The sequence below is a fragment of the Sorex araneus genome, chromosome 3 (genome assembly GCF_027595985.1).
Source record: "Sorex araneus isolate mSorAra2 chromosome 3, mSorAra2.pri, whole genome shotgun sequence".
Lineage (NCBI taxonomy): Eukaryota > Metazoa > Chordata > Mammalia > Eulipotyphla > Soricidae > Sorex > Sorex araneus.
Window position 1 is genome coordinate 184,018,160 of NC_073304.1, and position 14,288 is coordinate 184,032,447.

The window sequence follows — 14,288 nt, forward strand, 5'->3', positions numbered from 1 at the left end:
AGCCTGGGTCCAACTTCCAGGATGAAAATGCCCCCAGAAGCCTCATGCACTGTGGAGTATAGGAAGGTCTGACCTCAACTAGAACATAATTTTCTTTGTGTTTCAAGGTCAATGATGAGCTTTAGTCTCAAATAAACAAGGCAGTTCTGGTGATCCCCTAGGATAGAGAACCTTAACAGAGTTTCAGGACAGACATTCCTGGAAAAAGCTCTTACTTCAGGCAATTTCATTTTCTCACACATTTGATGTGATTAAAAAAAAAAAAACATTCTGAGGGTCAGAGAAATAGTACAGTGGATAGGGCACTTGTCTCGCAAACAGCTGACCAGGGTTTGATCCCCAGTATCACATACAGTCCCACAAGGACCACCAGGAATAATTCCTGAGCATAGAGCCAGGAGGAACCCTGAGCATGACCAGGTGTGTCTCCCCCACAAAACAAACAACAAAACAAAACATACACATATGACAGGATAAGTGTAGGAGGTATATATATAAAGTGATACCACTGTGAAATGGTAAACAAACCAAAATCTGCTTTTTACCAAATCCACAGAATCTCATCAATATCTTGAGTACAGAGCAAAGTTTCTTACTCTGCGTGGTCCATCCATGTTCATAATTGGTACAAGTACACAAGTATTTTCCTTCCCAGTATATGACCTCCACAGGAAGAGTGTACCCTCATTTACAGAGAGGTCATCTGTATCACACTTCCTTATATTTGCACAGTTACTAGACCACTGAATGCTCCAAAAATACCCTCTTACTAGCACTTACTAGGTAATCCTGCAGGCTGGAGGAATGCGGAGGAGAGTATAGGAAGGCTGGAGGGTTCTCCTGGGATTCTTAGCAGTCTGGGGTTTTATATTGAAAAGGATTCTAATAAGTTTTTTTGTGTATTTGGAGCAAAAAAAAATGCTGTTATTGATTAGCTGTGTCTGCCTTGGGTTCAGAATGGGAGAGTCAGGGCGATTTACTAAGCCCTCACCATAGATCCTGCAGGCAGGAACAGGTGAAATCAGAAGCCTAGTAGAATATCTTACAAGGATCAAGGCAGCCAGGAAGTGTTCATGACTTTTGGACTTCAAACACATAATGCAGCATAATATTTAGGTGCTCAGGAAACTAAAGAACATCTGTCATCTCCTAGTTACCTAGGATTCAATTAACCAAATTAAGCCGTAAGTCCTGTGAACTTACAGACTATCATAGATGTGAATCCTCTATAAAATGCAAACATTAATAAAATCTATTTATAGGGAGAAAAATCCATTCATTGCAGTAGACAGAAGGGAGCTCGGATGCACCACAACCCAAATTCAACCACCTTCAGATAGCTGGGTCCTCACATAAGCTATTCCTAAAAGTGCCTTCTTCCAGGTAGTGTTGGGAAGATTTTCTGGGTAGCAGCCATGCAGCGAATTAGAAAAAAAAGAGTGATAATTTTTTTCCTTTCAAGTTTCTTACTCCAAAACTTCTCATTGTCTTCTGAAAATCCCTCCATTTAACTAACCTGGAAGGCTACCATACTTACAGACCTACAAAGTCATCTTTCTTCTGGGTCTTCTTTAGCTGCACAAATACTCTGCAAAGTGATTCCATTTTGCCTCAGCTCTAGGTAATTTATTAATAATGACAGCAAAAGGCTCAGTAGCTCCAAGGGATTGCCCTGACATGGATATGCTTTTTGACATGGACAAAGCATGCTTCTCCATTCCTTCCTTGGCTGCGCTCCTGAACCACTGGTACACTTGCCTCCTCAGACGATACCTTCCCCTCCTCTCTGAATGCCAGCTGAAGCCTCTGATAGAAAAGTCCTTCTCTAAGGACGCTTGTGCAGCTGCTTACATGTTGGAAGGAAAAGGCTCTGGCAAGAAACATTGCAAATGCCATCAATCACAGGGCCACAATAGTTGAGCATAACACACACCTGACAAAGGCTTCTCAGGAGGTGCAATAGGAGAGGGTATATTAGCTGTCCAGACAATGGAGTGACCACCAAAGTAGATATCTGCCATCCCAGAGGGAAAAATTCATATAAATTATACAAAATTTCAAAGGGTAATTAAAATCTAATTCTGAGTATTTAATAGGAGCACAGTTTTTGGAATATGAATAGAGGAATGCAATACTGAACTCACTACTTTGTGCTAAACAAGCCAAACCTCAGGACAGCAGACACCACAGAGGTAAATAATCCTATGTCTAGAGGTCCAAGGCAACTCACATATTTCAAGCACTACTCATAATTGTCCCTTGGATCTGGTTATAATGAGAGACAGCTTTAATGTGATCAGCCTTCAAAACAAGTGTTGCTGATACCCTTGCTCGCTGTGTAAAATAATCTTTCCAGATAAACCAATATATGCCCTGCAGATTTGTCCATACTTAGTTCTAATTGTGCAAAACCTGCCTTTAGTGGCAGAGACATCTGAGTTTGTAAATTTTCTTGTGAGCATCTGCTTAACTGAAACAAAAGCATATAAAGCATTTAGAGCAATGCCTGGCACTTTGGAGAGGGTTGTGGTCTGTCTTCAGATCCAACCTAACAACTACCTTGGACCTTCTAAACACTGGAGTTCCCTGACTACCCAAACATATGACACACCTTCCAACACTGCAGAGATCACTGGGGCTAATTTTCCAGGTAACAGGTAAAATGCTCTGACCATGTGCAAGCACCAGGCTTAAATCATAGGCATGTTATAAAGCACAGTCTTGTACTAAGGATTAGCATTACAAAAAAACCAAGGTATGAGTATAACTTTTCTGAAAGAAGAAAAATAACTGGTTCATAAACAAACCATACTTATGCACAGACAAATAAGTCTGCTTTATAATCCAGTTCCCTCAAGAGCCATTATAATTGGTGAGGCCAGTGCGCACTGCAGAGACTGGAGTCATCATCAAAATAACACAAATAATTAACCAAGTGGACTTCTGAAGTGTAAACATAAAAGTCTATTAAGAGTACAATGTTTATTTAATCCCAAGACAAAAAATTTACTTAATGAAAAGCACAACTCATCTCAAGAAGAAAATATCGATATCAGCTGTGAGCAGAAAATGAAGGGATTTCTTCCAGGGAACATCTGAATTTCAACCCACTGCCTTTCCAATATTTACTCTGGACATAAAGTCTCAAATACTTTCCTGAAGATCTCATTTTTCTACAGGAGAAGGCAGTCAGGAAAAAAAGTCTGTACAGAGCTAAAAGAGAGCCTGGAAATATATGCACAGACTGCCCTGCTCCCACCCCAGAAGATTTACCCCAACACAACTTATCTCTCTCCTCTGGTAGAGAGTAACCTTTCTTGCTTCAGTTGGTCCTGTCCCGCAGGTGCCAATAAGGAACAAAGCAGAGACCCTCATTCCCATTGTATATGACTAAGAGACATATATGATATTCCTGTGCTTCTGACACATGAATCTGCACCTAAAGCACTACGCCAACAGCCAGAGTGCGCTCCTCTATCTCAACAACACTTCATAGCCACTTCCTAGATTTATTCAATCTGTTCCAGGAAAGCCATAGGATACTGAGCACTAGGAGAAGACAGTCTTAGCAAAGAGAATTTTCTGAGTATAAGTTCTGTTCCATCACCAGTAAGAATGATCACAGGTCCTGAAATTTGGCAAGGCTTAACCGGCAGCAGTACCTGTGGGAACTGAGAATCATTTTCTTTAATTCCCTTCCCCTTCCCTTTGTTGTGGTAGTGGTGGTTGTGATGACCAGGAGTCATACACAAACTTGGTTATGGCACTTGCCCACTAACAATAGTGCTTTCAAGGGGTCACATACTTTTTAGCTGTTATATTTGCCCAAATACTCATGAGGATTCACATTGTTTCAATTGTAGTATTCTTTCTTACACATTCTGATAGTGCTCATCTCTCGCCTGTGGTCTTGCACATATTTTTTAAGTTGTGGTGCTTGCACTCACCTGGCTATGTGTCAAAGGTTGCATATACTCTTGCAGATCCAGGGGTCCTTAATCAGAAATGCCAGGACTGAGCTCAGCACATGCTCAGTAGTGAGCTGAGCATCCAAGATTGAATTCACAATCTCAATCTTGCAAGGCACACTTTGTTTCCTTTTCCTTATTTGTAGTGCCAGGGACTGAATCCAGGTCTCACTCATGCAAGGCACATGCTTTGCCATTGAAACACATCCCAGTTCTAAGGTAGATGCTTTTGCCACTGAGCCATCCCTGGGCCCCTAATAATAAAATATTTTAGTACTCTTCACTTGTATTCCTAACTCCCAGCTCCTACTATACCTAATAGGTAAAATATAGAACAATTTTCTATATACAACTTCCTATTTTTTTATTGAGGCATTGTGATTTACAATATTGTTAATGATGGTTTCCCATGCACATAATTCCAAAACCAGCCCATCACCAGTGTGTGTACCTCCCTCCCCCAAGAATCCCAATGCCCCTCCCTTTCAACTCCCCCACGCTCCATAAACTCAGTGCTGTAGGTGGGTTCTCTCTTTGTGCTGTCTTTGGCCCTTTGTTGCTCCCATGCTGTATCTCTTTAAGTCCCACATATGACAGAGACTCTGTCTCTATCTCTTTTCTGCTGAGTGACTTCACTGAGAATGATACCCTTAAACTCCATCCACATCATGGCAATTTCATGTTTAACGATGTATGACTATAATATAATGTAATGTAATATAACATAATAAAACACAATTAACCTTCTCTGGGTCTAGCAGGAAATTAGAAATTCTTCCATGATTTCTCCTATACACGAATTTATGCCATCTCTCCACCCATTCACTCTCTACGGAGGCAGCATGGAAGATAAAACAAAGAAAGAATAAACATCAGACTGGAATCCCATCTTCACCAACTACTAGTCATACGGCTTTGGTTAAACCGTTTATTGTCTCTAGGCTGTGGTTTGTTTCCTCATCTGTAAAATAAGGACAATAGCAGTGCCTATTACTAATGTAGTTACACTGATTAAATTAAAATTAAAGTACTTGACAAATAATTAACCCTCAAGAGTTAATCATCATAATGACAATGATGAAAGTAATTACTAGAACTACTAAAAATATTCACTGACCTACAGTTATGTGCCAGACTCTGGATTGAAAAGCAAAAAATTCTACCCTCCTGATTTTGCCAGTCTTGAGTCAGGCAACATCTCATGGCAACATCACCAATGGAATCTCCCTCTCCTTCTATTGGTAGCTTGATCATGGTAGCTTGACCCAAGCACCACAGCTATGGGGATCCATCTCCCCCCGACCAACACACAACCCTAAAGTCACATTTAAACAATCATGAGCATTATGTTTTATGCTGCAGGTACCAGGACCATAGGAGACCAGTCCAGTATGGTGCTCATCTTGCAGAGTTATCTTTTGTGTGGGTTTTGGGTTTCAGCTGGGCAATGTAAAGCCATTGAGTGAGTCACAAAACAAGTTTTTATAAGCTCACTCTGTCACAAACCAGGCAGGGGTTCATGCTGACATCCCCACAGTAAGATTAAACAGCATGCTTCATCAGGCACTAAATACTAACACAGCTCCGACGTCAGGGGGACACTGATTAAAACTGATGTCAATAATTTATGAAACACAATCTGGTCTTCAGATGGTCTTTTGAGAAGAAAAAAAGAAGGAAGGGAAGAGCCTAGCAACCCAGGTGGCTTAAAATTGTTCATGCATTTTTCCTTGAATATACACACCCCCACCATGCATGGATGCTTCTTTACACGATGAATATAAATGCACATGTGTATAAAAGCATGTGAACATCGCTGATACATATGGGCGGAAGAAAGTATTTAGTTATTCCACTGAGAGCTGTCGAGGCTGTAACATTATACATAGTCTTGTCTTTCATATTGTTTTGAGGATTTTTTTCTTTCCAGGAGAAACCTAACATTACATTTAAAATAAAATTGGGTTTTTACAAAAATTCAGTTTTTTTCTGAAAAGAACTCAACCTTGAAGTCACACCAAAGAGAGTTTTACTAAAGAAAATATATAGACTACATGCATTTCTTTATAATTTAAAAGTACCTTGTTCCCATAAAGAGAACCATTCTGTCAAATAATATCAACAGCTATTTATTGTTGCAATTTAAGTTTTAAGCCGTTTTTTGGGGGGGAGGGGAGGGGCACTGCACTAGAGAAAGAAACTAGTTATTTTTGGTCTATTATAAATTACAACTTATTTTATAAAGACAAAGACAATAGCAATAGTGATGTTTCAGTTTTGATCAAGATTGATTTGGGGAATAAAAAATGTAATTATTTCTTTATTTGGTCTTAGTTGTAAATAATCTGAGTGGCTTGACTTTATATGCCAACAGTGTAAAATTCACAAGATGGGATTATAGTTGGAGGGAAAAAAATCTGAGCCAACATAGTACAAAAGTTAGTGTTTGAAGGATTTATTGATGCTTTTCCCTAGCCCAGGACCCTTTAGTGTCTCTGAACATCTGTCAAAAACTAATTCATTCACATATCTCCACCATACAGCCTTTTCATAAAAAGCTCAACCTTTAATTGTAAATCACGTTTTAAATTGTTTTCCTGGCTTTCTCTCTTGCGGAATTATGGAAAAGTCACTAAGACTTCAATTAAGACATTATGGCAATTTTAACCTGACATTCCCAGCTATATCTACAAGGTATCAGAACATCTATTCAAAAAGGAAACTATAAATAACTTTTACATAGTTGAATTGGCTTTGCTTTTATGAGATGACTGACTAATTGGCAAGATTTAAAGATGCTCTGTCTACTGAGAATTCAAATAACTTTAGTAAGAACCAGAAAATATTGTTAGTCAATTCTCATGTAGATTATGTACTTATTAGGCCTAATTAAAGTTTTTGGACAAAAAAAAACCCACTTACTAATTGCATTAGTTAATATGTTGATTGCTCAATTTGACTAAAAAAAAAACCCGTCCAGTCCAGGCAAACCAATTTGTGCTATTAGTGCTTTGGTCAAAAGACAAAAATCCTCAACTACAGAGATTATTTTTAGTACGTGATCATTGTTATAACAAATTCAGAATACACCTTCACACCCAGCATCACAGGGAGAGATAGGGCAGTAGTAATTTTGAGTAATACTCAAATCAAGACAAATCTTGAGGCCAGTATATCAAGTCACAATATTAAGTTTATGCTACTCAATATATTCACTTGCATTTGTCCATCTAACCAAGCTGGTAGAGTTATCTTTCATAAGCACATAAAAACTAAAACTGATAGCAAAACCCTGTGAGGCCCTTTAAATGTCAATAAAGAGTGGGGGTTTTTTTTATGTACAAAAGGATAAAGAGGAAAGGGGGAAAGAAAAATGGGAAAACCAACATTTCTGAAGGATCAAAGGGATTTTATTCTCAAACACCACTAAGACAGGGGTTTCGAAGGCATAACTACTATCTCAATGCAGAATCCTGAGAAGTCTCTTCAAACTAGCTATCCTGTTCCTTAAAACAAGGGATGAACAATTAGATCTGCATGGGCAGGCTACACCGACTGCAAAAAATGGAGGCCAGCAACAGGAAGGGCAGCCCTCTGCAGACCAGGCCTGACAGGGCCTCAGTGTCGACTAGCTCCAAGACATGTTTTCCATTCACTTGCTCAAAAGTCTGCATCCACCATCATGAGGCACAAACTATTTGACAACAACATGACACAATTAATCAGAACCAGACCTTAAAATGTGTGTTTGTGGGGACCAGCAAACTTTGCAATGTGTCTGGGAGGGTGAAGCAACTGAAGAGACTCAGACTGTTTTCGATTGGGGGAGGGGATGGAAAAATCCTATGTATTTACAAAAGATGCAGGCCAAATGGCATAATGACAGATTAAGCGATTTTCAGTAAAATAAAATGCAGGATTTTGAAACTGACATATCCTACTAGAGCTTACTACTTTTTTCCTTCCAATTTTTGCTTCTTTATGGGTAGAAACTGACACCTTAGATTATCTATAGCAAGAAAGTTTTACTATTCAGAGATAGAAAGTATCCTTTAAAAAAATTATTTCTGACAAAATAGTATTCACAGTGCAGGTTTTGTCGGATTTTTGTCTTAGGAACTGAAATCGCATTTTTTAAAAAAAGAAGAAGGACTCTAATTTTATTTAAAAAATGATTCAATTTCATCAAACCTTGACTTTAAACCAAAATTCTGGTAGACTTCTTTTTTGGAGACAAAGGTTAAATTAGTTTAAAGTAATTACTGAACTCTCCTTTGTGATCTATAGATAGAAATTAATTTAAATCACATCATTCTTTTACTAATTCACTGTACAGAATTACAAGAAAATAATAATAATAACCCAGACCATAAGACACAAAAGGAAGGCACAGAAGTGATATTCGTTCGTTCGAACTACCCCCTAATTTCGAATCCTTTTTTGCTGGCTCCCAAGGGATCAAGTGGCTGTGATGCTGAACTTCCTGGGAACCTGGCCGGGATCTCCAGCAGAGCTCCCAGTTACAGGGTGCGAGGCAGAGGAAGAACTGAGAGGAAGGCAACAAATGTTTGCCCTTGGATCCAAGGATTGTATTTTCTGCAAAATACTGTCTTCCTGCACCATATCTCATGCTTCCCGAGAACACCGGGCGAAAACCTGAGGGTCTGTTGCCTACGCCATCAAAGCTAGTGGACACACTCGGCTTTAAGCCCTCCCGGGTCCAGAACATCCAGGACAACTGCTTTCACCATTCCAGCAAAACCCACACCTTGGCCAGCTCTCGCTGAGGCAGCCTCGGCCGCTGGCAGGAACCTGTGGCCCGCGGCCAGCCGGGGCGCAGCGTCAGCCCGCCCGCCGCCCACGTCCTCGCGGCGCCCCACTCACCCACGCACTCGTTGGCTTCCCGGGCGGTGGCGCGCTGCCAGGGTCGGTCGTAGTGGAAGGGCTTGCAGCGGTCGCACTCCGGGCCGGCGGTGTTGTGCCTGCAGTCGCACACCAGGCTGTCGTCGCGGTCGCGCACACAGCGGGCCGCGTGGCCGTTGCACTTGCAGCGGCCGCCCACCTGCAGGTCCGACACGGCGTAGAAGTACGAGTCGCGCGCCAGCTCCGAGTCGTCCTCGTTCTCGTCGCCGAACGTATGCAGGCGGCTGAAAGTCACGCGGATGTCGGTGGCTGTGACCCAATCCTGCAGCACCGGCGAGTTGTCGAAGTCGTGCGCTGAGGGCCGCCCGTCCAGCGTGCTGAAGGCTATGAGGCCGCCAGAGAGCGGGCGCATGTCGGTGTGCGAATCGGTGCAGACCGCCTCCTGCTCGTTCTGCTTGGTGATGGGCGCACGGTGCGGCCGGTTGTACATCTTACGGCACTGCGTGGAGTAGAACTGGAAGGGCACCCACGTGCGCCCGTAGTCCATGGACTTGTAAATGGCCATGGACTCGGGCCGAGGAGAGCAGAACTGCAGGCTCACATAGGTTACTTCGAACTTCTTGCCGAGCGACAGAGTGAGTGTGACGTTGTGCGGGAACTGCAGGTAGTTCTCAGACTGCCAGCACGTCAGGTTGTGCGGGTTATTGAGATCAGTAAGAAAGGCGGGAGGGTGCGCCTTTTTGGGGTCGGATGCGTTGCAGAGGTGGCAAGAGCGTAATCGCTCCTCGCCGCGCTCGCTCACCACGCAGTAGCGCGCCGGGGGGCGGCCGCAGGTGCTGGACACGCGCACATCCTTGCCGAAGGCCGCGTTGACAAAGTCGGGAATGCAGCGGCGCGGGTGGCCGTTCTCGTCTGAGCAGGGGTCAGGCTGAGCCGCCTGACCCGAGAACATGCTGAGCCCGGGCCCACCGCGCACCGCGCCCACCAGGCAGGCCACCGCAGCCAGCGCGGCCAGCGCCTCCCACACAGCGCGCATCATGCTGCGTCCAGCTTTGCCACGGTCCCGCCGCGCCGAGTCGGTCAGCCCGCAGCTAAAGGCTCCTGCGGAGAGAGGGAAGCTGCGCTCAGTCAGCCCGCCCCGCGCCCTCCACCCTACCGCTCCTCGGCGAGCGGGGCCGCGGGCCAGTGCCCGGTTTCCCTTGCCCATAGCCTACATCCGACTGCCCGTCTCGCTCCCCCGAAGAAGAGAGAGGAACGGGCGATCTGGGGCGCCCGCAAGCCCCGGCACCGCCCGCGCCTCCTCTTCCCGGGCTGGGGCGGTGAGTGAGCTGGAGTCACCACCGCCACTTCCACGCCGCCCAAGGAGCATGCCCGCGCCCGTCTGCCGGTCCGAGCCAGCCCGCCACGGGACCCCAAGTCTCGGACGCAGAAGAGCGCGGGGAACTCGAGCTTCTCCCGGCCTGCATCTACCGCACCCTTGGAGACTTTACCTCCGGAGAGGACAAGCGCGAAAGAAAAGTTTGCCTGGCTCGGACCGAAGAGCCCGCGCACCGGACGGTGGAAAGCCTCTCGCCAGCTGCTCGCAGGCGCTTCCCACTTCAGCGCGGGCTCGCCAGCTCCATGCCCCGCGCGGCCGCCGCTGCCCCAAACCCGGCCCCGGCCCGGCCGCTGCCGCTGCCTCTTTGGCCCGAGTGACGCCGCTGCAAGCCCGGCTCCCGCTGCTCCGGCCGCGCTCGCAGTGCTGCCCAGCCCGCGCCCGGGGCGCACACACTCACGCTCGCTGGCGCGCGCACACACACGCACGCACGCCCCCAGAAGGCTAGCGCCGGGAGTGGGGGGCGGAGGGGCGAGCGGGGGCGGGGGGCGGGGCTGCCAGGCGGGGAGCCGGCCAATAACTGCGGCCAGCAGCCGCCGGCTCCGAGCTAAAGTTGTAACCCCGGGAAAGAGAAAAGTTAAAGGGAACCCGCCCGGGACTCGAAGAAAGCGAGAGCGCGAGCGGGTGGGATCCCGGGAGGTCGGGGAAGAAAAGCAGAGACAAAGAGAAAGCGAGAAGAGCGCCCGGGGAAACCCCGGAGAGGGGGCTGGGCCGAGCGCGCACCCCAGAGAGAAAGGAGGGGCGGACCGGGACTGTCAGCCTTCTCCCGGCCCCACGCTGCCGGGAGAGCCCCACAGGTTTCTCCCGGCCTTAATGCCCCCCGGAGAACTCACAGATGTGGAGGAGAGGACGGTCTTCTCTCGGTCGGTCCCAATAGAACATTATCTGTGTTTGTTTTCTTTGCTGCACCGAGCTTGGGCCTTCCGCTAAACCCAGCCTTTTGGCCCCAGTGGCACAGCGCGAAGGGCTCACGATCTCACCCAGAGATCGTGAGAAAGAGAAAGAGGATGTAAACTCTGCTTGTCTCCTAAGACCCTGGAGCCTAACAGGAATAGCGTTTCTCCTCACCCCCCAAATTTTCCGAGACAGGCCTGTTTACCTCTGGTGGGGGTGCAGGGGGGCAGCCCGGCTCTCTCCAACCGCCCCCCCCACCCCCGCCCCGCCAGGCAAGTGCGCGAATACTTCCTGCCTCACGTTTTTGAGGATACTGTATGATCTATGGGAACACCACAACAGCTTTGCAATGAAGGCATGTGCAAATGAGAAAACTGAGTCCTCGGGAGGTGAAGGAATTTGCCCAAGGTCTCCCAATAGTAAACAGTGAGTTCATAAATAGAAACCTGGGCTCCTTTCTCTCGTTGTTTTCAAAAGCATAATCCCACGCAATTATTGTCTCACGGGGAAACCCCAGAGCCACCCTGACTTATTTTCTGTCTTCTTAACAAAAGGACTGAAGAAAGCAACCTTTAACCATCTTAAAGCAGCAAAGATTTTGAAAATAATACAATGTGGTTAGAGTTTGGAACCCAACTTGTGTTGGTTTGTTACTTTTAAATAGTCAAGTGATAAACTAGATTCAAAGTGATAAACTAGATTGAAAGTCCTGGGTCCTGGTTCTAGTCTAAAGGCTGAGTTGCTGCAGTATCTTCATTGAAGCACATCATTTTTTCCTTATTCGCATTTTTATAACTAGAATTTAAGAGTGAAACTTAGGCCTCTTCTGGCCCAGAAGTTTCCTTAGAAGAATACTTTTGCCAACCTTCCTTACAGAAAACCCAGGTCTGCTTTTCTAGGGATGGGAGTTTACAGCACCCTCAGCAAATAAATCTATTTCATTGCTTATCAGCTTGAATTCATCCTCTTCCATGGGTTAGCACTGTTGTTTTGCCTTCTTGTGCCATTTACCATCATTTATCTATTTATGCCCTATGTTGTAGCACAGAGGATTTTAGGTACTTAAATCATGGCAAATAGAGCCAGTGAGTTGAGCTCAAGTTGCTGAGTGCATGCTTTGCACAGTAGGCCTAGGTTGAATTCTGGGCACCCTATGGTTCCAGAACCCTAACTCCAGCAATGGCAGAAATGACTCTGGAGCACCATGCTAGGAGTAAGCTCAAAGCACCATCAAGTGTGGCACCAAAACAAAGGAGGAGGAAGAAGAGGAGAAGGAGACATGGGAAAGAATAAATTCAAAAGGGAAATGAAGAAGATTAACAAAATGTTTAACCACTGTGGACTGTAGATTACCAATAGCACATTGAAAGACAGACTAGCCATTAGCAGCATGCACTTTCAAGCCAGGATATGGAACTGGTGAGTTTTGCATTTTTCTTTACTTTGGTTTCCTCATAGAAAAGAGGGACAATGATGTCTACTTTAAAGGACTGTGAACATCAAATATGAATAGTGTAAGTTAAATATGTACACATACATACATTTTGCATGGAGTAGAACAATAACACAGAGGGTAGGGCATTTGCCGTGCATGCGGCCAACCCAGGTTCAATTCCTCTGTCCCTCTTGGAGAGCCCGGCAAGCTACCAAGAGTATCTCGCCCGCACGGTACAGACTGGCAAGCTACCCATGGTGTATTCCGTATGCCAAAAACAGTAACAAGTCTCACAATGGAGATGTTACTGGTGCCCGCTCAAGCAAAACTGATGAACAATGGGATGACAGTGCTACTACAGTGCTACAACATGTTGCATTTATATAATCTACATGGATATTCTTTTACACTTATGTACATAAATATATAAGGCCAGACATATTGGTAAGTGGATTAACATAATGGTAGCTATTAGTATTAAATTACTAAATCTTCATGGAGATTTGAAATGATTTAAAGAACATTTAATTATATAGAGATATTTATATTATAAAATGATACAAAGCAGGTTATAATACATTATTCAAAAAATCCTATCCATAGTGCACTCTCTTTTAAATAAACTTTAAAGTATGCATAAAAGATAAGATTGTTAATTATGGTTAATGGATTAACTGGGTAGTTAATTACAGGTGATTCTAATTTATTTTTGCTTTAATATTCCTGGCTTTGTAAAACAAGAAGGAAAGCTAGGAGAAGAAAGAAAAATAAAGAAAAGACTAAGTAGAGTAGGAATAAAGCTAAAATGCCTCCCTGGAAAGCCCTATTCATGTCCTGTGGGTGGGCCACAAAAAAATGTCCTTTAGTTTTCCCTGCAGCCAAAATGAAAAGAAGACCACATCAGTTACACAATTCCCAGTGTCCAAAAGATAAAAAAACAAACCCATTACTCAAGAAAATTACAACTATTCTTGGTACTAAAATCAGACAGGAATTTCTCCTGGTGGGCCTCATAAAAGGAACACAGTATGAGGTAATGGCCAAACATCCTCAACAACATCCCTGAAACAGTCCCCACAATAAGCAACACAGGGCAGTTTCATGAGAACCCACCATATAATCTGATGGCATTGCACCAAAGCACAAGTAGGGAAAAGACAGTCTGGCAAAGATGGATCTGAAAGAGGCAAGTCAGGGAGCCCAGCTCATTGCATCAGTCTTAGGTATACACTGAAGAGTCTACCAGACTGATTCCTCTAGTGCTCTCTAGGCATTTTTCTTTTGTCTTTGTCAACAGTGTGTGTGTGTGTGTGTGTGTGTGTGTGTGTGTGTGTGTGTGTGTTTTAGGGCTGGGCTCAACAGCTACTCATTGCTTGGCACTCATGTCACTCAGAATTGGCCCTCGGAACAAAACCTGAGGTACCCTGATGCAAACAAACCATTCATACCAGACCCTTGAGACACATCTCTCTGACCCCAACAAAATGGATCTTGATGGATCTTGCTTGATAGCAACTCTATAATTTCACTCCTGGGGTGCAGCTTCTCTACATTGCCAGCTGAGCTTAGGTCAGAGGCCTTCAGTAGGAGTGGGGGCACTTTTCACTTTTATCGTGATCATCTCAATTCTTGGTGAGCAGGTCTGTCTCACCTTGAATCCTCCATAACATTCCTGGAAACAAAACTCATGTTAGCTCTCACTCCCCTATCACTTCTTAAGTTAGCTGAATTTTAATCCCATATAACAGCACAG

The 14,288-nt window shown here is 44.7% G+C and overlaps 1 protein-coding gene across 2 annotated transcripts in view; it reads right to left on the reverse strand.

The window, feature by feature from the left end:
- NTN1 (netrin 1) overlaps window positions 1-14,288 on the reverse strand; it is a 263,946-nt gene that overhangs the window by 231,323 nt on the left and 18,335 nt on the right. The window contains exons 1-2 of one of the 2 annotated variants that reach the window (XM_055131809.1): window positions 10,322-10,612; window positions 8,853-9,932 (exon numbers count right to left, since the gene is read on the reverse strand). In XM_055131809.1, coding sequence (XP_054987784.1) covers window positions 8,853-9,870 — 1,018 coding nt within the window. In that variant the 5' untranslated portion in view covers window positions 9,871-9,932; window positions 10,322-10,612. Of the gene's footprint in view, window positions 1-8,852; window positions 9,933-10,321; window positions 10,613-14,288 lie in introns of those variants that run through there. The other variant, XM_055131810.1, reaches the window with a different exon arrangement.